Below are 26947 nucleotides of genomic sequence, written 5' to 3'. Positions count from 1 at the left end.
CTCTATCTTGTAGCCCGATTAAATCAGTTTGCAGCTCGGTGGGCACCTCAGCTGTCTGACCAATGGGTCTGCAAACTCCCGAAGGCGACCCCCCCACCCGTGTGTTGGGTGAGGGCATGCGGTAGCACTTTTGCCCGCAGGCTTGCTGGGTTTGCGAGGCCAGGGACGCTTCTGTCCCTCAGTAGTCACCCTGTCGGACTGGGATCGTTTACCTGAGGTCCCAGGCAGACGAAAAAGCCTCTTGAGCGGAAAAGGAGGGCCCTTGCCTGCGGCGTGGCTGCTTACCCTTCCTGGACTGTGGGAGCAACGTGCTCTTCCCACCTGTGAAATTCTTAATAATGTCATCCAATGAGGCTCCAAATAGCCGCTCACCAAGAAGGGAAAATCCGTCAAGGCTTTTTTAGATGCCTGGTCCGCAGACCATCATTTCAGCCAGATCAGGCACAGCAGCACCACTGCCGATACTGATTCTCTGGAGAGCAAAAGAAGTGTATCCAGGGCTGCGTCACAGGCATACCTAAGGCCGTGCACTAACTGGTCTGCTAGTTGCACGCAGACTGAAGACTGCTGCTTCTCCAATTCACGGTGCAATAGTTTTGCCCACTCAGTAAGGGTCTACGACACCAATGCCGTGGCCAGTACCGTTGACCCCACTACCATAAACATGGACCGGGCCACTGCCTCGCCCCTCCTATCAGTAGGGTCCTTAAATGCAGGAGCCCCTTATACCAGAATCGTGGTTACTTTGTTTAACCTGGATACCGGGCGGTCCACGACCAGGGGAGCTGACCATTTTTTGACAAGGTTCTCCTCAAAGGGATAACGCACCGCCATTCTTTTAGGGACCGAAAAGGTCCATTGTGGGCTTCCCCATTCCGTGTATATGAACTCATCAACGTAAGTCAGATACGGGAACACCTTAGGTGTACTGGCTGGCTTACGGGACCCAAAAGGGACCATCACCTCGGCAGAGGACCTTGCCGCATCCTGTATTTTCAGGGTATCACGCACAGCGGTGATAAGTGCTCCAACTAGCGTTTTTTTCCTGCGCGGACCCGCAAACTGACTCATCCTCACTGTCTGATCGGTCCTGGTCAGCGTCCTCTGACACATCAGAGCAGGGGCTGCCAGTAACTGCGGGGCCTGAGTCTGAGTCAGAACTCTCCCTGGAGGATGGGGGGGGGGGTCGTTTTTAACCCCTTGCGCCCACACACCGCCTCCAACCCTGGCAACAAATGTTTCGAGGACCGCCGACAAAGCGTCCAAAGGCACTGCACTGTTTGCAGACAAGCCGGTTGCAATTTCAGGGAGGTCTGGGGAAGAAACGCCAGCTTCTGACACCATGCTGACCCTCCTAGCTGCTCCAGACTGAGGGCCTCACCACCCTGACAGAGTGCTGCGCCGTGCTGTTACTGGATGGCTGTGTCCAGGTCTGGTATTCCATCCTACCTTACAAATGCTAAATGTAATGGTTTGAAACCCATATTCTAAAGGGCTGTGGGTTATCCCCTTTAGTAGTGTCTACTTTGGTTAATGCTAGAAAGCTGGCCTCCAGAGTCATTTACTATAGAGTCTGGAAGGCATATGTTTCCTGTTGTGGATCCAGGGGTTGGCACCCCAGAAAATATGTCACAGGTAGGATCCTTTAATTCCTGCAAATGGGATTGGAAATTAAGCTGGCTTTGAGTAGTACTATCAAGGGCCAGGTCTCGGCCTTATCAGTATTTTTCCAACGGCCTCTTGCTTCTCACTCTCTGGTGTGTAGTTTTATTCAGGGGATAATACAAAATTAATCCCCGTTAGTCTTATCGGCTTTACAGAATCGGCCTTTTGAACCCATACGGGAAATTCCCTTGGTTCTTTTGACAAGAAAAATAGTCTTTTTGGTTGCCATATCCTCTGCCAGAAGAGTATCGGAATTGGCGGCTCTGTCTTGTAAAGAGCCATATTTGATCATACATAAAGATGAGGTGGTATTGCGGCCTCATCCTGAATTCCTACCGAAGGTGGTGACAGATTTTCATTTGAACCAGGATATTATTCTGCCTCCTTTCTTCCCAGAGCCTTGATCTAGGGAAGAGAAGGCACTACATTCCCTTGATGTAGTGAGCGCGGTCAAAGTCTATTTAAAGGAGACCACTCAGGTTCGCAAAACAGATGTTTTGTTTGTACTGCCAGAAGGTGCTAAAAGAGGACAGGCAGCATCAAAATCTACTATTTCCAAATTAAGTCGTCAAGTGATTGTTCAAGCTTATGGTTTAAAGAAGAAAATTCTTCCTTTTCATGTTAAAGCGCACTCCACCAGAGTTGTTGGTGCCTCTTGGGCGGTGCATCACCAGGCCTCTATGGCTCAGATCTGTAAGGCCACAACTTGGTCTTCAGTCCATACATTTACCAGATTCTATCAAATCGATGTTAAAGGTCATGAGGATATTGCCTTTGGGCGTAGTGTACTGCAGGCTGCAGTATAAGTCCTCTAGCCTCTTAATGCCCTACATTTTTTGTTGCGTCTCCCTCCCTTCAGTTGCCATTGTTATGGGACATCCCACAAAGTAACTACTCTGGCTCTGTGTCCCCTGATGTATGAAAAGAAATCAGGATTTTTAAAACTGCTTACCTGTAAAATCCTTTTCTTTGAAGTACATCAGGGGACACAGAGGTCCCTCCCTTCTTTGGTATATACGTGTATTGCTTGGCTCCAAAAAACTGAGGTACTCCCAGTAGTGGGAGGGGTTATATAGGGAGTACACTTCTTGTCTTAGGGCGTGCCAGTGTCCATCACCTAAAGGTGGCCTATTAACCCACATAGTAACTACTATGGCTCTCTGTCCCCTGATGTACTTCAAAGAAAAGGATTTTACAGATAAGCCGTTTTAAAAATCAGTCTTTTCTTTGTTTTATTCAAATTTGTTTATTTTTACACTTTCATGTTTATTCCTATTACAAGGAATGTAAACAACCCTTGTAATAGGAATAGTGTGCGACTGGTCCTCTTTATGGAGAGATGTGGAGTCTATTAGACGACACAGCACTAGCATAGTGCTTGTATAACATGCTTTAAAGGGACAGGAGCTTTTTTTTTTTTTTTAATGCTTCGATTCATAAAACATCTGTTACTTCCTGAACTCACTCTGGTTGTTATTTATTTTAAAAAGTTCTGATAATGTAGTATTATAATTGGATTGCAGAACAGCCTGTAAGAAGGGTTACTGCAAATGTCTATATTGCCTACGGAGTATCGACAATTAACTCAATGCTTCCACCTTGGGCACTTATTGCAGTTAAGACCTCATAACAGCTCTCATGAATGATAGCTCTTTTGTCACTGTATTCATGTAATTGAAACCAGTGAGATGCAGAAGTTTTATCAACTAAAGAGTTTGCTGCAGCTTGAGCAGTACATGAGGCGGGATGATCCTACACAATATGCAGGGCAGGAACAATGACAGGAAGACCAAACATTCCTGGAAAAACAGTACAGTGCAAACTGATTAAGCATGGATAATATATTTCAAAGAAACCACTTCTCTCAAGTCTTAAAAATACTAGTTACCTTGCATTATGCCAACCTTTTTGCTTCAATCATTTCCATGCCAATGACTCAGAACAAGTACAGTTGAGTATGTCTGGTCTTAGCTGCATACTTTTAAGGCAAGTAATTTCCTACTAACAGCAGAGGATCTGCATGGCAGCCAGTCAACTAGCATTTTCAGAAGTAAAGGTAGTGGCAGACCCCGTAATTCTCTAAAGGCTTAGAGAGTTTACGTATATTAAGTTGTCTTTCTTATGCAAAAGAACTTCAAACTGTGTATTTCATCTAGGCAGTCAACTTATACAATATATAAGGGGCCTCAGATGTGGCCCTCTGGCACCAGGAATATAGTTGAACTTTAAATGGTTTGTCACTGGAGCCGAGGAACAGGACAGTTTTCATGTTTTGTTACTGAGAAATTTGGGCTTGACGTACACGTCTGTTGTATTATAATGCTTAAGACACTTGAATTAACAAGCCTTGACATCCATTTTTTAATGCTCTGCACTGATGCACCAGTGTTTTGTAATCTGCCTTGCAGCAGACACTGCAGGTTTTTAGTGCAACATGTTCCATTGGTCCCGTACTAAGAAATGTAGCCTAATGTGTGGTAAGGTGACCACTTCCCCTTTTTGGGTGTGCTCTCAGTAGCCCGATTTGCTTTATAAGGTGGGAGGAGACTCAATTCTGGGTACAGAGAACAGCAGGATGCAGGTCTGAAGTAGAAGCACTGTCCCTTTTAGGAAATTGATACCACAAGGTTTATGGCATGGAGAAGACATCACCAAGAACTTTACTAAGTAAATGGGCACAACAGCAACCTCTCCCCATTAGTGGGACTTGAATAAACTTATCATAGTCCTATTTTAGGAAGCAAGGCCATGTTGTTGGAACAGTTACCCCACAAGCTGGGACTGAAATGCCAAACAATTTCAGAATGTTCAGTAATGCTTATGAAAAGCCACTGCAATGGCTCATTATTGTTCATGTGTTTAAGTAATGTGCTCAAAATGTATAGTAATACACAGCTGAATGAAAAGCAAGTAAAGCACAGCTCTAAGGGGACACTTTAATGTGTAAAATGCAACTCTGATCAGCCCATGACCTGGTGGTTATTAGGGGAGGTGGTCGTCGTTCTAGTGGTGCGAGAAGAACTTCTCACTGTATCACATGGCAGGTGATTTTGGCCCCCAAGTCGTAGTGACCTTAGGCATTCGCCTAGGTCTACAGAGTTCTCATTTTCCACTATGGCACATTGTAAGACCCTGCAAGAACCTGCCATTATGCATGTGTGTAGCTGACATTAGGGGTCTGGTGAGCACCAGAATAGGAAACCAGTTCAGTGTCACATGTGGTCCTTTAACCCCTTCCTGCCTGCAATCAAGGCTTTCTGGCATGGTGCCCTGGGCCGAGGATAGATTCATTTAGGTTCTCCCCTTCCAATTTTAGCTATCATTGACAGTCAGAGTCCCTACTGATCAAGAACTAATCAGAGTTGTTCCTGAATATGTCATTACTATATCATCTGTGAGATAGTGATCACATACAGGCTGAAGGCTCAACCACAATAATGAAAGCCTACAGCCTATGGAAGAACACTGTCATATTCTGGCAGTATTGTTCATCTGCTATAACATGTATATAATAGTACAGTTGTCAGGGTTCTTTCACACAGCCGTTTTGTCTGGCTGTTTTTCATCCATGAGTTGACAGATGAAAAATGGGCAAATGGATGTAAACAAATGATCATCAATTTCCGTTCAGGAAGTGGACCTAAACAGATATCAAATGGTCTGTTTTAGCATTGGTTGTTAGGAGCTGGCACCTGGCTATTTACAGATACTATAAATTAGTCCTTCTAAATAAACGTGTACAAAAGTAAAAACATATGCACAGTGCAGTCAATCTCAAAAGATTTGCGACAATCCTTCCGCCAGAAGTAGTAAACAATCATAAAGTGTATGTGCTCCTATCAGACCACCACCAGGGCAACAAATGGGTGTGTTCTCATCTTTAAAAAAAACACCTTTAAAAATAAAGGTTGTAAAGTGTCTCTTCCCCTCTATGAGCTGGGAAACGCTCAAATATACTGACAAGCTGATGATATTTCATTCAAGAATACTCTCCAATGTAAACAAGGATCATGAAAAAGATACAAAAGGAAAACAAATAGTGCTTTTTATTTTATAAACAATGTCAGTTTTTATTCAAGCCAAGAATCAAATTTACAAGTACATAGTATTCAAAGGCAAAACAACAAGGCTGCAGAGCGGCATGTATCCCATATCTCACCACTCTCCCTGGCTTCAGTGCTGACTGAACTTCTAATGCTTTGCCCTACGCGTTATCCCAGAATGGCTCTTACCCCTGAAAAAGGTATTTTGGCATAACGTGTAGGGCGGAGCATTAGGAGGCATTGAGAGTGAGCCGTTTCCTCCTTTGATGTTGTACGAGCAGCCTGAGTTTGTTTACTACTTCTGGAGGAAGGATTGTCATGATTCTTCTCAGATTGATTGCGTTGTGCATATATTTTTACTTTTGCACATATTTATTTTTGGTATTCTGTGGTTTTGCGCAAAAAGGACTTTCACATTTATTTTAGAAAGATGAATTGAATATGTTTTACCAATGACATATGTTGGGAGCACACCTCCCTATTGTGGACTAGTATCACATGTTGGGAATCAGCACCAACCTCTACACCTACCTTGTTCTTGGCTTCAGATCTAGAGCGTGTTTTTGGGACTGCAGAAAGGAAGAGGTGAGGGTAGTGGGATCACAAGTGTTTCCAACAGGGAAGAAGTAGGAAGAGAAAGTACCACTGGAGGTAGAATACGCAGTGACAAAATGGAAGCTGGACTTCTTTTATTCGATAAAGGAAGGGTGTCTTTATTTTCAGCCACCTTGAAAAAAAGCCTATGCAACCAGTCTTAAGCCCCATACACACATCAGATTTTCTGTTGATTTTTATCCTTCAGATTTACCAAAACCATTTAATATGAGGTCAAACCTTAGGAGTTTCAATTTGTATGCAATCAGGCAGGCCCTTGCACTACATGGTTTTGGTAAATTTGAAGGAAAAAATCTGCAGAAAATCTAATAGTGTGTACGGGGCTTTATTCCTATGCCATGCTTCCACCCTGTGTGCATTGGGTCTGTTGGTTCTGTGGGTGGATACAAAGATTTACCTGGATGGAACTCATCATGCTGGAGCAAAAGGGGAGGTACAGATGATTTCTCCATTTCATAAAAAAACGTGCATCAATGATTCCACCTAGCCATTAGCAGTTGTGCAAGTCCTAGATGTATGGATTCTGTGCCCTTCAGAGCCCCACCATCAGATTCTGAACTCCAAGACTGCTTGACAATATTCATATGAGAGGGATTATATTAACATAGGGCCCGAAACAATGACATTTAGGTATTAAATAAGATTTTAAACACCAGTGGGCACTGTATAAAAGGCTGACCATCTCAGGATAAAAGGATCAATCTCATCTTAAATCTACTTACATCTCCTCACTGGCATTCTGCCGCTCCACCTTCAGTGCAGTCTCTAGACTCTGCACCTGCATCCGCCGCTGGTCCAGCTGTGTCACATGCTGCTTTATCTGCATCTCCCACTCTCGCTGCTGCTCTCTCAATTTCCACAGGCTGTAGTAGAGCACACACCAGAGTAAGATTACATCTACAGTCCTTTAAATGGCGGCATACACATTACAGCATGGCCAATTAAAACAGAGAATTAACACATCACTGTGCATTCTAAAGGATTCATTTTAGGTGGACTAACGCTTAGAAAACTTTTGTTCTTCGTTAATCTGTTTTGAAAAAGTGTCAATTAGTTTGGCATAGAATAGTAAGGGGTTAGGATCTCTTGGAGGTGTTCATTGTGGTCTGTGTCACTGCTGGGGAGATTTAGAGCTCTTGCAAATTGCTAGCACGGCTGCGTTAGCAGTAATGCGTTGCTAGTTTTAGCAGCGCTTTACCACTGTTAAAGGAAAGCGTTAAAACCGCCCACAAAGCACCGCTACTGAAGCGCTTTGCAGGTGCTTCAACAGCGCTGCCCATTGATTTCAGGGGCAGGGGCAGTTTAGGAGCAGTGTATACACCACTCCCGCACCGGCCCAAAGATATCGGTCCTGCAAGCACACAGCCCCAGTGTGAAAGCACTCTGGCTTTCACACTGAGTAGGATTGAGAGGCTCTTTACAGACACTATATTTAGTGCTAAAACGCCTGAAAAGCACCTTCAGTCTGAAAGGCGTCTTAATGTCTGTTTGCCCTTGGACTTAAAGCAGACCGTCACCATTTACAGAACAACCTCCCATTTGTCTCCTCCCCATCCCTCTTATACACCCGCAGAAAGATTTTTATCAAAACTGTAAATATCTCCCCCCTCCTGCTTGGCACCATGTTACACTAAGTACAGGCATAACATGTAACATGTTGCAAAAGGCGGAGTTAGCCTTTAAATAGAAGGAAATGCTAAAATTTTTAATTTGTCATCAGAACAGAGGAATCTTCAAATCCAGAAACAACTATCAAAGAGGAGATTTCCTTTCTACAACAGATGAACAACAAAGAGAACTGACTAGATTATTGCTATAAATATTATTTCTTCCACTTTACCAAACACTTTAGCAAACTCTCACCTATCCTGGTGCCACTAAAAACAGTCTTGGGCACTTTAAGAGGCCTACAAAGGGGAACTGAAAACTCGCTAGTAAAGACTGACCATAGCTCTGTAAGGCTATGGTCGGATAATATACAAAGAGATTTTACAAATCTCCCCTTTCAAAGAAAAGGAGAAAAATCTCACTCACGTGATATCTGTTTGAGTCATACTCATGTTCAGGACAATAGGCCAATAAACCATCCATAACTACACAAGAACTGGTCAGTTCAAGCTCTGATCCTTCAGATTTTATAATTTATGCATGATTACCAACTACTACATTAAACCATCAGACAACCTGTTCCTCAGTTTACTTCAGAAGGGATACTAGAATGGATTTATGTCAATTTCATTTTAGTATTATTTGGTTTATATATTTTACTCACTTTTGACCTTTTTATATATTATACACACACACACACACTTTAATTAAAAAAATAAAATAAAAATGTAATACTTGACAAAGAATTGACAAATCATTATGGGTTAGCTAAACATACATCACGTCAGACATGTTTGACTAATCCTGGAACTAAACTGAAAAGGGAATCAGTGCTGTGATGGCTGGTTGAGTAAACAGGCTTTTTTGTGAAAAGAAGACTGGAGTGCCATCTCCTGGCCAGATAGTAGACTTGCTATTAATTTTCTTTAACAACTGGAAGGTCTTCTTTCTTTGTGATCAGGTAGACATAGAGGTCACTGTTCCCTACTGCCTACACCTTTTTAAAACACAGTACAATTTCAGGTATAAAACCATGCCATGTTTTATGTGTAACAGAAACCACAGAACAGTGCAGATTACCATCCATATGCATTGTAACTGGTCATACTTGCCACATATTGGCACCCCTTACCTCCCTTCCACCTTCTTCAGCTCCTGCTGCGAGGACTCCAGGCTCGTCTGACTCTCATGTAACTCTCCTAGTAAAGATGTCACCTGAGCCTTGACAGAAGCCTTCTCCTCAGCCAATAGCTACAAGGCAACAATGTAACAACATTATCAACATAAGCCGATTAATATTTACAATCAATTTAACAGATTTAAACAAGGACTTCACTGGGCAAGCATATTTGTAGTAAGCACACATTTTGAAAAATTGTAAAACTTATTTAAAGGCCAACACCTCCATCCTCAGCAGCATCCCTAGAGCATGCCCGTACCTGTCCCCATAGACCTTTACCCTGTGGCCCACTAGGGACTGTACGGCCTCCTTGTGAAAGGTGTCCTGGCTGGACAATATGCATTAGAATCCATATTCATTCCAACACAAGTTCCAATGGTAGATGGCCTTTAATAGAAGTTAATGGATTAAATACAGTGCATGTTCAGCCCAGCCAGGATACGCTACACCCAGAGATAGGACAGTGAAGCACTGATCCTTTGTGCTTTATGACTTGACAAAAAACAGGGCCTGTGGCATCTACCTTCCTGTATTTCTAACATAGCCCAAGGAACCAGCAGGACTGAGAAAGGAAGCCTATTCTCCAGTACCACAATGATTGCCACCCCCCTCTAAGGAAACCCTGTGCACCCATGAAACCCACAATTAATGGGACCTAGGCAGATTAGGTGACCTCTGAATACAAAACTACAGTGCATGTGAGTGCAGTGGAGGTGAAGGAAGGAGTGTGTGTTGGTGTAGTGAAGAGTGAAGGAGTGAATATCGGTGCAGTGGAGGTGAAGGAAGGAGCGTGTGTTGGTGTAGTGGTGGAGAGTGAAGGAGTGAATATTGGTGCAGTGGAGGTGAAGGAAGGAGCGTGTGTTGGTGTAGTGGTGGAGAGTGAAGGAGTGAATATTGGTGCAGTGGAGGTGAAGGAAGGAGCGCATGTTGGTGTAGTGGAGAGTGAAGGAGTGAATATCGGTGCAGTTGAGGTGAAGGAAAGGAGCGTGTGTTGGTGTAGTGGTGGAGAGTGAAGGAGTGAATATCGGTGCAGTGGAGGTGAAGGAAGGAGCGTGTGTTGGTGTATTGCTGGAGAGTAAAGGAGTGAATGTTGGTGCAGTGGAGATGAAAAGAGGAGCGTATGTTGGTGTAGTGGTAGAGAGTGAAGGCATGAATGTTGGCTCTAAACAGTAACATCACCGATAATTCAGGTCGGACTACATGCTGGCAGTTTGAATCACTGCCTGGCTTCTTAAAGTTCTTGGATTCTCTGGCAAAGAAAAATCTGCACCGGGGTTCCTAACTCCACCTAGTATGGCATTACATGGGGTCACGCCCTTTTTTAGATTTTGTTGCTGAAGATCATTTCTAAAAACACATTTGGAAGCAGGTATAGCTGAATTCACACCCAGATGTTCAGCTGTGTCTAGGTGCATTCAGTCTAGCTGCGTTTACACAAACAGGAATTTTGTGCATCCCGGGGACATCTGCACGCAGGAGAAATGGATCTGGGAAGTATAAAGTTTGCTTATTCTTCCCATATCAATTTCTTTGGCATGAACACAGGAGGTCCGTGTGCATGAAGTCTTAAAAGTCAGTCTGGTTCGATCATATAACATTGTAGTATGATAGATGGTTAACCTGGAGCTGTCTTTGAGCTTCGACTCCTTTCTCTTTCAGCTGGTCCTTCAGGCCAGACACCTCCAGCTGCAGCTCCGTCATTTTTTCTTGCAGCTGAGCATTCCTGTTAAAAAAAAAAAAAAAAAGCAGATCAGTTTATTAAACAAACTGGACCAATTCAAACATGTCTGGGCAGCTCTAGCAACCCATCAGATCCCTCTGTGATGTCTGGGTTTCATGCACAAAACAACTTTCTCCACTTTATGTATACATCGCTAGTACTTATGAGACGCTCACCAGCTTTCTACATCCTCGAGCTTCTTTAGCAGATCCTGCTCCTTTGCTGTACACCTAAAACAGACAGGCGGTTAGTGCTGTGTATGATCAGGTGCACAGCTACAACAAACATAAAAAAGCCTTGGTGTCAATACCAAAGACATCCTTGTATATTATGCAATAACTTTGTATGGTGCTGTTCAGGATTTTGGCTACTAGGGCATATTCTTTCAATAAGCATATTATTGGTACAAAGAATAGATATCTATGTAGAAAAGGGGATCTGATGGAAAGAGCAATTCGCATTATTCTGCAGAGGCTGTAATGTGAACACTACTGCTAAACAAAGCAAGGAAGTTTGTTTTATGTGGATAACTGGCTGTAATACAGGCTTCCTCATTTTTGGGTTTAAGGGTTGTGTATATATTTGAACTCCAGGCACACCAGAAAGATTACACCTGTATTAGTAATGCCAAAACATAACACACTCTTAAAGTGATTGTAAAGGTTTGTTTTATTTTTAAAATAACAAACATGTTATATTTACCTAATCTGTGCAGTGGTTTTGCACAGAGCGGCCCCGGTCCTCCTCTTCTGGGGTTCCCCAGTGGCGCTCCTCCTCTTCATCATGTGCCCCCACGGAGTGCCGCTTTCTCTGGGGGCACCAGACACAGGACTCAGCCCCGCCCCTACTCAACTGGATTTGATTGACAGCAGCGGGAGCCAATGGCCCCTGCTGCTATCAATCTATCCAATGAGGAAGGAGACAACAGCTGGAGCTGCTGGGCTCATGCTCATCACTGGAACGAACGGGTTCAGGTAAGAAAAAGTGGGGGGGGGGGGGCTCTGGGGGCAGCTGGTTTTTCACCTTAATACACAGAATGAATTAAGGTGAAAAACCTTGAGACTTTACAACCCCTTTAAGCCTAGTACACACGGGCTGAATATCGGGTGGCATCACCCAATTTAATAGAAACTGGCCGACATTCTGCCTGTGTGTAGTGGGGCCAGGTCAGCTTATGCTGAAGGGGCATGACTTAAAATGGTCTGCCAATCGGCTCCCGATCACAACTCTTAGCCAATTATGCAAAAGCTGCCATTACCCATGAAGCAGACAAAAATGCAACTTTGGAGCCAAATTCAAGCAGAGGAACAAAAAATATAAAAATGTATTCACTAAACACAGTCAGTTACACTGCCATATTATGTTTTTATATAGTTACATAGTCAGTCTGGTTGAAAAAAAAAAAAAGACATAAGTCCATCTAGTTCAAACAATAAAAGGGGAAAAAGAAAAATGTACAATCCTATAGACACAATCCTTTACCCAGAGTTGATCTAGAGCAGGGGTGTCCAAACTTTTTTCGAAGAGGGACAGATTTGATGAAGTGAACATGCTCGAGGGCCGACCATTTTGTCTGACATTCTTTAAACCATTAAAATTCGGTCTAAGTGTGGTCATCCGAGCACTAATACACGGCCCAACAAGAATTCCCTTGCCTTTTTGCTGTGTGTGGTGAACAGATGAGCTTGGTGTGTTATTTGGATATACTGTATTTAATCGGCTTATACCACACACCTTAACTTTAAAAAGGAAGTCTCAGGAAAAAAATAAAAATCTTACATTTTAAATAAAGACATGTGAAGCAAAATAAGGGTCAGTGCCCATCTGCAGCCCCCAGCGTATTGCCATGAATTCAGCCTCCACCGTATTGCCATGAATGCAGCCCACACATTGCCATGAATGAAGCCCCCAGCGTATTGCCATGAATGAAGCCCCCAGCGTATTTCCATGAATGAAGCCCCCAGCGTATTGCCATGAATGAAGCCCCCAGCGTATTGCCATGAATGAAGCCCCCAGCGTATTGCCATGAATGAAGCCCCCAGCGTATTGCCATGAATGAAGCCCCCAGCGTATTGCCATGAATGAAGCCCCCAGCGTATTGCCATGAATGAAGCCCCCAGCGTATTGCCATGAATGAAGCCCCCAGCGTATTGCCATGAATGAAGCCCCCAGCGTATTGCCATGAATGAAGCCCCCAGCGTATTGTCATGAATGAAGCCCCCAGCGTATTGTCATGAATGAAGCCCCCAGCGTATTGCCATGAATGAAGCCCCCAGCGTATTGCCATGAATGAAGCCCCCAGCGTATTGCCATGAATGAAGCCCCCAGCGTATTGCCATGAATGAAGCCCCCAGCGTATTGCCATGAATGAAGCCCCCAGCGTATTGTCATGAATGAAGCCCCCAGCGTATTGCCATGAATGAAGCCCCCAGCGTATTGCCATGAATGAAGCCCCCAGCGTATTGCCATGAATGAAGCCTCCAGCGTATTGCCATGAATGGAGCCCCCAGCGTATTGCCATGAATGCAGCCCCCAGATGCAGCCCCCACCGTATTGCCATGAATGCAGCCCCCACCGTATTGCCATGAATGCAGCCCCCACCGTATTGCCATGAATGCAGCCCCCACCATATTGCCATGAATGAAAACCCCACCGTATTGCCATGAATAAGGACCCCACCGTATTGCCATGAATGCAGCCCCCACCGTATTGCCATGAATGCAGCCCCCACCGTATTGCCATGAATGCAGCCCCCACCGTATTGCCACCGTATTGCCATGAATGCAGCCCCCACCGTATTGCCATGAATGCAGCCCCCACCGTATTGCCATGAATGCAGCCTCCACCGTATTGCCATGAATGCAGCCTCCACCGTATTGCCATGAATGCAGCCTCCACCGTATTGCCATGAATGCAGCCTCCACCGTATTGCCATGAATGCAGCCTCCACCGTATTGCCATGAATGCAGCCTCCACCGTATTGCCATGAATGCAGCCTCCACCGTATTGCCATGAATGCAGCCTCCACCGTATTGCCATGAATGCAGCCTCCACCGTATTGCCATGAACGCAGCCTCCACCGTATTGCCATGAACGCAGCCTCCACCGTATTGCCATGAATGCAGCCCCCACCGTATTGCCAGAACGCAGCCCCCACCGTATTGCCAGAATGCAGCCCCCACCGTATTGCCATGAACGCAGCCCCCACCGTATTGCCATGAACGCAGACCCCACCGTATTGCCATGAACGCAGCCCCCACCGTATTGCCATGAATGCAGCCCACAGCGTATTGCCATGAATGCAGCCCACAGCGTATTGCCATGAATGCAGCCCACAGCGTATTGCCATGAATGCAGCCCACAGCGTATTGCCATGAATGCAGCCCACAGCGTATTGCCATGAATGCAGCCCACACATTGCCAGGAATGCAGCCCACACATTGCCAGGAATGCAGCAGACACATTGCCAGGAATGCAGCCCCCACATTGCCATGAATGCAGCCCCCACATTGCCATGAATGCAGCCCCCACATTGCCATGAATGCAGACTCACCATTGCAATCAGTGCAGCCTGATTCACGTTCTGCAGCCTTGGAGGAGACAGGGAGGGGGGCGGGATGAGCGCCGACAGACATACAGGAGAAACTCCTGTTTCTATCGACGGCCTCTTTAATTGAAAGTCCCGCCTCCTGTGATGGACAAAACGGTTGTCCAATGGCAGTGCAGGACGGGACTTCCTTTTACACAGGACGCTGTCCTGTATCCACAGCACTCGTCCCGCCCCCTCCATGGCAGCCAGCATATCTATCTTTTGTGGCCCCCGGCGAACGGGGATTCGTTTGGGGCCACAAAAGATATATATGTGAACATGACCAGATGGGCCGTCCGAAACCGGAACACAGGCCGCACTTTGGACATGCCTGATCTAGAGGAAGGCAAAAAAAACCACCAAAGCTTGTTTCAATTTGCTACAGTAGGGGAAAGAATTCCTTTCCGATTCTCCCAAGAGCAAATAATATATTCCCTGGATCAACTTTACCTATAAATGTTAGTATCCAGTTATATTGTGTACATTTAGGAAAGAATCCAGACCTGTTTTAAATCTACTGAGCTGCACAGAACCAACTTTTGAGGGAGTCTATACCACATTTTCACAGCTCTTACTGTGAAGAAGCTTGTCCGTATTTGGGGATTAAATCTCTTTTCCTCCACACGTAAAGTCTGGAGGAAAAGAGTCCTCTTGTCCTCTGAGATGACCTTAAAGTAAATAACTCAACACCAAGTTCACTATATGGACCCCTTATATATTTGTACATGTTGATCATATCCCCCCTTAATCTCCTCTTCTCAAGAGTGAATAAATTCAATTCCTCCTCTAATCTGTCCTCATAGCGGAACTTCTCCATGCCACTTATCAGTTGGGTTGTCCTTCTCTGCACTTTCTCCAGTTCTCCGATATCCTTTTTGAGAACTGGTTCCCAAAACTGAACTGCATATTCCAGATGATGTCTTACTAATGATTTGTACAGGTGTAAAATAATATCTCTTTGCTGTCCATACCTCTCCTAATACAAGAAAGAACTTTGCTCGCTTTGGAAACCGCAACTTGGTATTACATGCCATTATTAAGCGTATGATCTTACCAGAACACCCAGATCCTTCTCCACCGTTGATTGCCCCAGTTGTACTCGCCCTAGTATGTATGATGATGCATGCATGCATATTCTTAGCCCTCAAGTGCATAACTTTACATTGATCAACATTAAACCTCATTTGCCACTTAGTTGCCCAATTAAAACTGGGGCATTAACCCTTTCACTGGCAGGTCCATACGCCATACAGACCTACAGAAGTGCCTGCAGGTGGTCAAGTCCCTACACCATACGGACCTCATTTCTCATTGTGCTACAAGCTCATGGTCATTTCAATGACCATAAACTTATAGCAGAATTGTTCAGCAGACTTACTCTGCTGAACAATTCTATAACTCTGATCAGCGAATTACAACCTGCTGATCAGTTATTAACCTCTAATGTGACTGCCCCATACGACCACCCCCCCTCCCCCTCCATGCCGCCACTTCCCTGTCACCTGCCGATCCACCTCCCGCCACTAACTTCCATTTAAAACTGCACCCCACTCTTTCCTATCCCCTTTACCCACCTTCCCCCCAGCACTGGATTACCCCCCCACCCCCGATCCGACCCCCCAGCAAACCTCATCCTCTGCAGCTACCATCATCCCTCCTCTTCTACCCCTGCTGGCTTCAGGTGCTGCATGGGGCTTAGGGGGATCCAAATGTGTCCCCTCACTACTCAGGTAGCCCAAAACTGCCCCCGCACCCCCGATTCATGGCCGCTCCGAGCGGCATCCCTCCTTCCTCTACCGCCACCTGCAGCTTCTCCCTTCACTGATCTCCGTCATCTGTCAGGCTGGGAAGCAGGGGACGGGGAGCGGTGTGGGTGGGGGTAAAGTTGGGACTTGGGCTTGATAACCATGTGTTTACCAAGTTCCCCCCTGTAGTAGAGAGGGCACAGGCAGCGATCCCCTCTGACACTGACAGCTGATATATAGTAACCGCGTTTATTATTATGTCTCAGACCGTCATTTTATGAATGAATGAGGAATCGCTATACAGATTACTTATCTAAGTAAAGTGCTGCAGAGACTTTCTCTGTCTCAAAAAAAGAGAGATATGGGGGTCTGTTTAAACCTCTGATCTCACCATTAAAATGGCGAGACCCAGTGACTTTTTTGGGGGACGGCAACCCCCCTCCAGGTTTGCCCACACAGTGAAACCCCCCACCCCCTGCACTCAACCCTCCACGGTGACGGTCTCCCTCCGCACTCACCCCTCCTCAGGAGAAGCCGGAAGGCAATAGCTAATATTAATTCACTATTGTCACAAGTGGGTGGGTTCGGGGTGTAACCTTTTTTTTAAAAAAAAAAACCTTATACAAACGTATAAGTCCAGCACTCCGCAGGGGGGCGGCACCCCTGCGTCCCTAATGGGGACCTTACAGGGTATACCTTCGCAGGGATGCACAGGTGTTCCATGCCTCTCTGTGCAGGCAGTCCCATTGATGTAATTTGGGATGTAGCACCCGTACAAACAGAGCTGTTGCTCCCAATTTTACATCCATGTAGGTTTCGCATGCATGTCCCTGACCTCAAATTGTCTGCATTCGGGGTCATGTACCCGCACGGATGTCAGATTGGGAACAGCAGCTATGCCTGTGCAGCCCTTGCATCCCAATTTACATAAATGGGACTGCCTGTACAGGGATGCATGGAATAACTGTGCATCACTGTGAGGGTAAACATGGCCCCCCATGGGCGTACACTTTAGTATGCTACATGAGAATTATGCTTTAGTACTAATTTAGCAGGAATTTTGCAAGTTATGCTGTGTTTATGTGGACCCTTATTGATTTTAATATATTCTTAGCGAAAATATTGTTTTGATAAACATTTGTGCAAATATCGTGCTGCCTTAAAAATTAGTAGCATCTTCTTTTTATTCTACTGGCCATGTGCTTTCAGAAAATGTATTACTAATTCTGAAAGCTGTAAGTGAAAAAGGATAATCTCCAGATTTTCTAAAACGTTTGCGTACCCCTGATTTTCACTGTCTCAGAAAGGCGCAATTTAAAATTTACAAATATTTGTCATTTAGTAACTCAATACAGGTTAAGCTTTTAGATTTAGTAGGAATTTAGCAGGAATTTTGTAAAATTTGAAACGATAAAAAAAAAAAAAAGCCATAAATCTATTCGCTATTTTGCGCAAACCAATCAATATACGCTTATTGTGATTTTTTTTTTACCAAAAATATGTAGAATACATATTGTCCTAAACTGATGAAGAAATTATTTTTTTTAACTTTTTTTTGGATATTTATTATAGCAAAAAGTAAAAAAAAAAATATATATATATATATTTTTTTAAATTGTAGCTCTTTTTTTTTTTGTTTATAGCGCAAAAAAGATGCAGATAAAATACCACCAAAATTAAGCTCTATTTGTGGGAAAAAAGGACATCAATTTTGTTTGGGTACAACGTCGCACTTCTGCGCAATTGTCACTTAAAGCGACAATAAAAATAAAATCAGGTTTGTTTGACAACTTCTGTCTTTCATAAATCCAACTCTCCAGTATCTTCCCGACTATAGAAGTTAAACTAACAGGTCTATAGTTACTTGGTAAAGACTTTGATCCCTTTTTAAATATAGGCACCACATTGACCTTACACCAATCCAGTGGTATTATTCCAGTCATTAAAGAGTCAATAACAATGGCTTTGAAATTACAGAGCGCAATTATTTTAGGATCCATGGGTGGATGCCATCTACTCCAGGTGCTTTATTCACCTTCATGCTGTCAAAATATTTCTGGACCATATCACTTTTGAGTCATATTGGATAATTTGGGGCTGTGTCAGTACCATCCCAATTATGAACATGAGCTCAACCATGCTCCTTTGAGCTGAAGAAGGTATTTAACCACTTATAGACAAGAAGATCTTCTCCCTTAATGACCAGGCCATTTATTGCAATACGGCACTGAGTCTCTTGAACTGACAATTGCGTGGTCGTGCGACGCTGTATCCAAACAAAATATACGTCTTTTTTCCCCACAAATAGAGCTTTCTTTTGGTGGTATTTGATCACCTCTGCGGTTTTTATTTTTTGCGCTACAAACAAAAAAAGAGCGGAAAAAAAAATGCAATAAGCACATATTGATTAGTATGTGCAAAAGTTAGAATATCTACAAAATAGGGGATAGATTTTATGGATTTTTTTTTATTTACTAGTAATGGCAGCGATCTACGATTTTTTAGGTGGACTGCAACATTGTAGCAGACAGATCAGACACTTGACACTTTTTTGGGACCATTGACATTTATACAGCAATCAGTGCTATAAAAATGCACTGATTACTGTGTAAATGTCACTGGCAGGGAAGGGGTTAACACTAGGGGGCGATCAAGGAGTTAAATGTGTTCCCTGGAAGGTGTTTCTAACTGAAGGAGGAGAGAGATCGCGGTCACTAGGAACAGCAGATCTCTCTCTCCTCCCCTGTCATAATGGGCATCTGTCTGTTTACACTGACAGATCCCTGTTCCGGTTCTCTTTCCCAAGATTGCAGGTGGCCGGTGTGGCCACATGCGCCTGCTATGGCTCCTAAAAGAGCTGACGTGCAGCTACGGCAATTCATGGGAAGGAGCCGACCTGCTGCAGTATAATGATGGTGGCTGGTCGGGAAGTGGTCAAAAAAAATTTCCTTCTCTTTGTCATCAGTCAAATCAGTTGCACCAAAGCTTCCAATTCACCTATTTTGCTTGGCAGACTTAGGACATTGGTGAACAAAACTTGAATTTGTGGGTCCCATTTTGATAATTTTTTATTTTAGTACTAATAGTACCATTTCCAATGGTTGTTTGCATCATGGGGACCTTCTTATCACCTGCCATAGCCCCCCCCCCCCCCCCATCTTTCCCTATTCCACCCACCAATAGGGACTGGCCCCTCTGACCTGTCTGCCTAATGGTTTATCATTCAGTTTTGGCTTAACATTCAGTTTTAAACAATTGTTTTCCGTATCCCCTTAATAGTCTTGGTGGTCAGAACCCACCTGGCTCACCCAAATCTGTCAAGATCTGGCCATTACTGTAGCTACTTAAATCAGTGGGCAAAACAAAAAAAGAAAAAATCGACCGAGCTTATAGCTGTTCACAAATAATTCAAATCTCCATCTGTCAGATCGGTTAGGATTTCACACTCCAGAGTAATATTGTGGACTTAAAAGAGCAAAATCATATCTGAAAGTGTGTGGCCCAACGTTGTACACGCATAGTAGTTCTCCCCTCATCCTATCAACTCACCGTTCATTTGTACCTTGCAGGACTTCTATTTCTGTAACCGCCTTCCGGACAGCGGGTTCCTCCTGCAAACAACACAAACAGTCAGTAAATATAAACAAGGAAAATACTGAACAGCCCACTGATCTGCCAATCCCTCACCCGAATCCTGACCCAGTCTTTAGTTGGCAGCCCAAACAGTCGATTCTTTTCACTTTCCTTTAAGAGATCACCCTGTGGCAAGAAAGGACAAAAAATAAACACAGTTACATAAAATATCGACTGCAAATGGTTAAAAGCACAGAACAGTGACGAAACAGAATATAATGCAGAATTTACTTCCATATTTTCAAGTGAAATGCATGATTCTCTATACGCCATGGAGTGCGATACGAAACCTTTTTATTTCTGCTGCAACTGGGTTTCTGGGAAATATGCAGCAATCTTTTAAAGAGAACAAAATCGCCAAAGGGCTTATGCAGAATAAAGGAAAAAAATAAAAAATCATGCAGTATATCTCTGCAACATGTACACATTTCTCCATGTGCATGTATTACAGGAATGTACTGAATTGGTTCTCTTTTGCCATACACTGTGCGCTGGCTACAGATATTAGAAGGAAGCCAACCATCTAAATTGAAGATCTTTCTACAAACATGCAAGAATGAATTAAAGAGCAAGTTCACCTTTAGCAACATTCTCCCTAGCAAAAATCCTATGCAATTTGATATCTTTTGAATAGTACATACCAGCGCTCCTCCTGTTGCACATGCAGATGTGGGGTGGGGTGGCTCTTCACAAAAGCTGCTGGCCCTTTGATTCACCTCTGTCCTGTAGTTTGTAGGATGGGCTGGACACTTCACTTTTGCACCCCATAGTGGCTGCTCAAACTGTGCATGTGCACAGTAAGCTCTCGCTCTTAGAGAAGGAGAGAGCAGTGTGAATGGCCCAGAACGTCCGCTACTATCTGAGCTCAGCCAGTGCAGCTAGAGAAGGATAGAGGTCACTGCACTCGCACCCAGTTTTAATGGCCCAGAACGTCCGATACTATCTGAGCTCAACCAGTGCAGCTAGAGAAGGAGAGATGTCACTGCACTCGCACCCAGTTTTAATGTCCCAGCGGCCTGAATGGCCTCAACATTTTATTTTCCTATTAATTAGGGAATTCTATTATTTGGTGCAGTTATGCACACTTAGCTGCAAAAGCAGGCATTTCTGAAAGCAGTACTGTTAAGCTGGTGATAGATGGATAGAATTTCAAACAAAATGTCTTCGAAAAAGTCTAAATAAGAAATGCCTAAAGAAAATTTGTACGAAAATATGAATGTTGTTCAAAAGAGATTGTGTTTGCTTTCTTCATTTGATTTTGGGATAAATGGACTTCACCAAATGAAAATCACATATACTGTTTATGTTTATTTCGAAAAGGTTTTCCATCCTGTGCATTTATTTTTTCTTGTCACAGTAGTTGAAAACAAAAAAACTTTCTTAGAACATTCTTTTCCTAAGTATTTTTGTGAAACATTCTACCCATCTATGGCTATGTTTAGACCTTAAAAGTGGAGTTCCAGCTGTTTCTGTGTTTATTAAAATTTGGCAGCTACAAAAAGTGTAGCTGCTGACCTTAAATAAAAACACACACTCACCTGTTCCTCGATCCAGCAGTGCAGCCGCCCGAACCCTCAATTCTCCCCTTCGGTTCTCTCTGGCATCACAAGTGAGGGCACCCGACTGTGACAGCTTGCTGCGTCACAGCCGGGGGGGGGGGGGGGCACTGCACATGTGCGAGCCTTGCGGTGTCTCCTCAATGACCGGGCAATCTTCTGGAACCTGCTACATGTCCTAGAAGATTGACATGCTGAATGTGACATAGAAGGGGGTGAGGAGTCTTTAAAGTGGAAGTTCCATTTTTGGGTGTATCTCTGCTGTAAGAGTCCTCAACAAGCCTCTCACACAAATCTCAGGTGGAATAATAGGATTTGGACTTGCCTCCAAAATTCTTTCCTTGGAATGCTGTACATGACACAGGAATCTTTAGTCTCAGTCATGGATTATATGCAGCCTCCTTCAAGCAGCTGGACACCCACAATGCTCCAAGGACATCACCTATATAATCCCCTATCACTTTCCGTAAGCCTCAATTTTGTAGCAAGCAATAAGGAGATCATAAAAAAAAAAGGGAAGCAGGATGGGGGGACCTGTGTCCTGTACTGTACTCCAAGAAAAGGATTAGCAGTCAAATACCCAATTTTGTTACTTGTACACAGGATCTCAGTCTTAACCATAGAATGTCTAAAAGCAGTCCATCTGAGGTATGGGCAACACAGTAAATAAACTGCTCAAATCAAGGCAGGAAAAAATTGGACTAGAGGCAGTGGTCAGGGCAAACAGTATTAGGGCCAATTGGAGAGAGATCCAAAAAGGACATATCCTCAAAGGGATCTTCAGGGACTGAGCTCCACTGCAGATGGACCACAACCCTGGACCTGTATAGCACCCTGCGGCTACCTCAATGATATGCACTACATGCCGAGGTCAGCACCCACGCAGGATCCAGTGTCCAAAGCAACTTTACAGGCACCACAACATCTTCTTCCAGGCATGGTCTGGTCCACCAAAGCTTAGCCAAAGCGTTACCCTATCAGGAAAGCTGCAGAGATGGAGTTACAGTGGCTATACTGTAGCTAAGAATATTGATAGAAGATTCTTGAGAAAAAAAATCTTAAAAAAAGGTAAGCGGCTCTCAGTAGACAGAAGATATCACCCAAGGGCATAGGTCCCATCACCTAAGGACAGTGTCCCATTGCAACTAGATGCCTTTTTTCATTGCCTTGAGAGAAAGATTACATTTGATTAGTTACATTTAGGTAACACTAACTACATTTTACCTGCAAATAATTTAAGTACTAGAATTTGACTTGGTATCAGATTAATGTCTTGAAAAACAGCACTTGAGACTGGAAGAAAGAGGGAAAGCACTAGAAGCCAAGCATGTGAGCTGCATGCACCGGAGCAGACAAGGAACATGCTGCAGCAGAGGGAAGTTAAATCACCAGGGTGGCTGCTGTGTCTGGCAGGCTGCATAAATCTCAGAGCCAAATAAACATAATTACAAATCCTTCTTTCCAATGCCATTACACAAATGATTACAACCTGTATAAAGTGAATTCCCCCTGTGCCTCTATAAAGGACCCTATGCTTGAATCTAGGAATTAAAAACAGCAAATGTGCTCTTCAAACTAATTGCAGGAAAGGCTTTTGTGCATACCTTTGTCCTCTGTGTTTCGGAAGACCCCCTTTTCCCCAAACCAAGGAGCGAGCGCTCCATACAGTGGGGCAAAAAGTATTTAGTCAGCCACCAATTATGCAAGTTCTCCAACTTAAAAAGATGAGAGAGGCCTGTAATTATCATCATAGGTATACCTCAACTATGAGAGACAAAATGTGGAAACAAATCCAGACAATCACATTGTCTGATTTTTGAAAGAAATTATTTGCAAATTATGGTGGAAAATAAGTATTTTGTCATCTCAATACTTTGTTATATATCCTTTGTTGGCAATGACAGAGCTCAAACGTTTTCTGTCTTCACAAGGTTGTCACACACAGTTTCTGGTATGTTGGCCCATTCCTCCATGCAGATCTCCTCTAGAGCAGTGATGTTTTGGGGCTTTCGCTGGGCAACACGGACTTTCAACTCCCTCCAAAGGTTTTCTATGGGGTTGAGATCTGGAGACTGGCTAGGCCACTCCAGGACCTTGAAATGCTTCTTACGAAGCCACTCCTTGGTTGCCCAGGCGGTGTGTGTTTGAAAGAAGTTATGTGCAAATTATGGTGGAAAATAAGTATTTGGTCACCTACAAACAAGCAATATTTCTGGTTCTCACAGACCACAGGCTCCTCTGTCCTCCAATTATTACCTGCATTAATGGCACCTGTTTGAACTTGTTATCAGTATAAAAGACCCCTGTCCACAACTTCAAATAGTCACACTCCAAACTCCACTATGGTGAAGACCAAAGGACACCAGAAACAAATTTGTAGACCTGCACCAGGCTGGGAAGACTGAATCTGCAATAGGCAAGCAGCTTGGTGTGAAGAAATCAACTGTGGGTGCAAGTTGCCCAGCGACAGCCCTAAAACATCACTGTTATAGAGGAGATCTGCATGGAGGAATGGGCCAACGTACCAGCAACAGTGTGTGACAACCTTGTGAAGACTTACAGAAAATGTTTGACCTCTGTCATTGCCAACAAAGGATCTATAACAAAGTATTGAGATGAACTTTTGATATTGACAAAATACTTATTTTCCACCATAATTTGCAAATAAATTCTTTCAAAAATCAGACAATGTGATTGTCTGGATTTGTTTCCACATTTTGTCTCTCATAGTTGAGGTATCTTTTTAAGTGGGAGAACTTGCACAATTGGTGGCTGACTAAATACTTTTTTGCCCCACTGTATATTAATCCTAATTTGGGCTTCAAGTCAGAAGTCCGACTCCTGCACCTTTAATAGGGATTCACAAGGAGCCTTGTATAGTCCAAAGCAAGTAGCCTATGCTAACCCCTTAATGATCTCTCTGCAGACTCTCACAAACCATTTTTCACTACTCTACCAAGTTAGAGGTCTGGCATAACATATAGCACAACATGTGCCACAGTGACTAACAAAGTGGAGCATGCATTCCATTGTGGGACTCAGAGGTGTGCTAGAGTTCTAGTTTGATGCGTTTGTTGAAAAGAATATACAAAAGTATATTCTGTACATACAATATGCAGGATGCTGACTGGCAACGTTACCTGTGCTGAATAGGGCAAGTTAGAGAAAACTGGAGGCTGCCACAATACCACCCAATATTTTGCAAGTGCTAGTTTCCTACCATGTTTATCCTCTTGCTTCAATATTTTGCCCATTGCCTGGAACAAACATGCAAATAAGAAAGTCTAAATTTGGGGTCAATCCACTGTATGTATACCATATGCGATAAGGGTATCATATTACTCATTTGCATAAATTATTGCATGTGGTAAATTAAGTCCAATTCGTAACAAAAAATATGTAACGATTAGGCTGTATTTACTGGGGGGAAAAAAAAATGTGCCAATAAATATCACTTTAAAAACTGTTAAGTCCAATTCACAAACGGACCAGAGAGTAAAAAAGCATGCATTATTTGCCACTAGGGTTTTGCTGGCGGGATCACATGTGGCAATTGTCAAAAAATGGCATGGGTGTCGAGGGGACCCCCACGATGCCTTTTGCTGAATAGCTGGTTGCCAAGGAGTGGGCCGGGAAGCCGGCTGCCTCATCCTTGAAGCGGTGCTCCAGCCACAATTTTTTTTGTTTTAAAGTCAGCAGCTACAAACACTGTAGCTGCTGACTTTTAATAAGGGCACTTACCTGTCCAGCGAGCCCCCCCCCCCCCCCCCCCCCGAGGCCGATCCGTCCATCGGATCAGGTGCCGGCGCCGTGATCTTAACAAAGGGAAACAGGCAGTGGAGCTTTTGCGGCTTCACTGCCTGTTTCCAACTGCACACGTGTGAGTCACGCAGCACTTTGTGGGTGGCCCTGTTTTCTGGAACACACACGTCCCAGAAGGCAACGGGGCAGCTCACCTAAGAGGAAGCACCGGGGAATAGGAAGAGGCAGATTAGGAAGACAGCCTAGTTTTCTGGTAAGTAAAAAAAAAACTTTTTTTTTTTGTTACAATTTTTTTTTTTTTTTTGAGAATGTTCATGTTATTTTTTTATTTTAGGGGGTCCCTCCGCTTTAACGGATAACGGATAACGTTTTAATAATGGATTATTCATCAGCTGACAGCCGAATGTCAAAAAGTGATTAAAATTATCAAAAAAAAAAAAAAAAAACCCCAAAAGAATGCCAAAACTTTAAAGAAAGAAAAAATAAATGTTCTAGGTCCCCTCGCCCCAAAATTCATACCAGACCCTTATCCAAGCATGTAGCCTAGGAGCTCAGGAAAAGGGGGGGGCGGGACATGAGAGTGCCCCCCCTGAACCATACCAGGCCACATGCCCTCAACATGGAGGGAGGGAGTGCTTCAGGGCAGGGGGCTCTGCCCCTTGCCCCAAAGCACCTTGTCCCCATGATGATGGGGGCAAGGGCCTCATCCCCACAATCGTGGCCAGTGGTTGTGGGGGTCTGCGCGCAGGGGGTTTATCAGAATCTGGAAGCCCCCTGTAAGGGGGCCTCTAGATCCTGCCCCACCATGTGAATGAGTATCCGATACATTGTACCCCTACCCATTCACCAAAAAAGTGTCAAAAAGTAATAAAAACACTGACAGTTTTTGACAAGTCCTTTATTACAAAATAAATAAAAAACAGTGTCACCCAATGTAAATCCATCATCAAACACGCCGCCCACTGCACCCAAAAAAAAAAAAAAAAAAAAAAAAAGATGCTCTTGCCATTGATGAAGGCTGTCTGCCTACTGCAGGCTCCGCCGTTTGACATTTCTTATATAGGCAAGGGGTGCGGCCACCTGGCTAAATTACCAGGTGGTTCTACCCCCTTGTGACGTCACAGACCGAGGCATGCTGGGTCAGTAACCTCAAAAGGGGGTGGGACCACCAGGTGACAGTCAGATGGCCCCACTCCTTCCCTATATAAGAAATGTCAAATGGCGGAGCCTGCAGTAGGTGGCCAGCCTTCACTGACAACGAGAGTGTTTTTGTTTCTGTTTCTTTTTCAGGTGTGGCAGGCAGTGTGGCCGACGATGAATTTACATCAGGGGACACTTTTCTTCATTTTTTAATAAAGGAATGATCAAAAACAGCCTTTCATTACTTTTTGAAAATGTTTTGATGAATGGGTAGGGTTACAATGTACCCAATACTCATTCCCATAGGAGAGGGGCCGGGATCTGGGGGCTTCCAGATTCCGATAAGCCCTTTGCCCGCAGACCCCCACAAAAACCGGCCATGGATGAGGCCCTAGTCCACATCACCCCCCCCCCCCCCCCCCGGTTGAGGGCATGTGTCCTGGTATAGTTCGGGGGGCTGTGATGAGTCATTCGTTGCTGACAGGTGATGAGTCCACTCCTTAGCAACAAGCTCAATTCAGTAAATTGTCACATTCATTAATACGGCAATTACTGCTAAATCGAACAAAAGTTGCATTTGGTATTTAACGTAAAATACTTAATGAGTTGATCACTTGCACAATAGTTACTGCATGCAGTATTTTACCGCATCTTATTAGCCGTTATTTATTCAAGTGAATTGACCCTTTTG

The 26947-nt window shown here is 44.0% G+C and overlaps 1 protein-coding gene across 5 annotated transcripts in view; it reads right to left on the bottom strand.

Moving 5' to 3' along the window:
- IKBKG (inhibitor of nuclear factor kappa B kinase regulatory subunit gamma) overlaps positions 1-26947 on the bottom strand; it is a 107408-nt gene that overhangs the window by 19469 nt on the left and 60992 nt on the right. For 3 of the 5 annotated variants that reach the window (XM_077478805.1, XM_077478808.1, XM_077478806.1), the window contains 6 exons: positions 19853-19924; positions 19715-19776; positions 11008-11061; positions 10732-10834; positions 9064-9182; positions 7046-7186 (listed from right to left, as the gene is read on the bottom strand). In XM_077478805.1, coding sequence (XP_077334931.1) covers positions 7046-7186; positions 9064-9182; positions 10732-10834; positions 11008-11061; positions 19715-19776; positions 19853-19924 — 551 coding nt within the window. The remainder of the gene's footprint in view (positions 1-7045; positions 7187-9063; positions 9183-10731; positions 10835-11007; positions 11062-19714; positions 19777-19852; positions 19925-26947) is intronic. The other 2 variants (XM_077478807.1, XM_077478809.1) reach the window with 1 other exon arrangement.

This window comes from Lithobates pipiens, unplaced genomic scaffold, assembly GCF_037356315.1.
Source record: "Lithobates pipiens isolate NorthernLeopardFrog02 unplaced genomic scaffold, aLitPip1_a1.2 Scaffold_1, whole genome shotgun sequence".
NCBI classification, from domain to species: Eukaryota; Metazoa; Chordata; class Amphibia; order Anura; family Ranidae; genus Lithobates; species Lithobates pipiens.
Note: the sequence above shows the minus strand (reverse complement) of the source record. Positions and strands in the feature narration are given on the sequence as shown.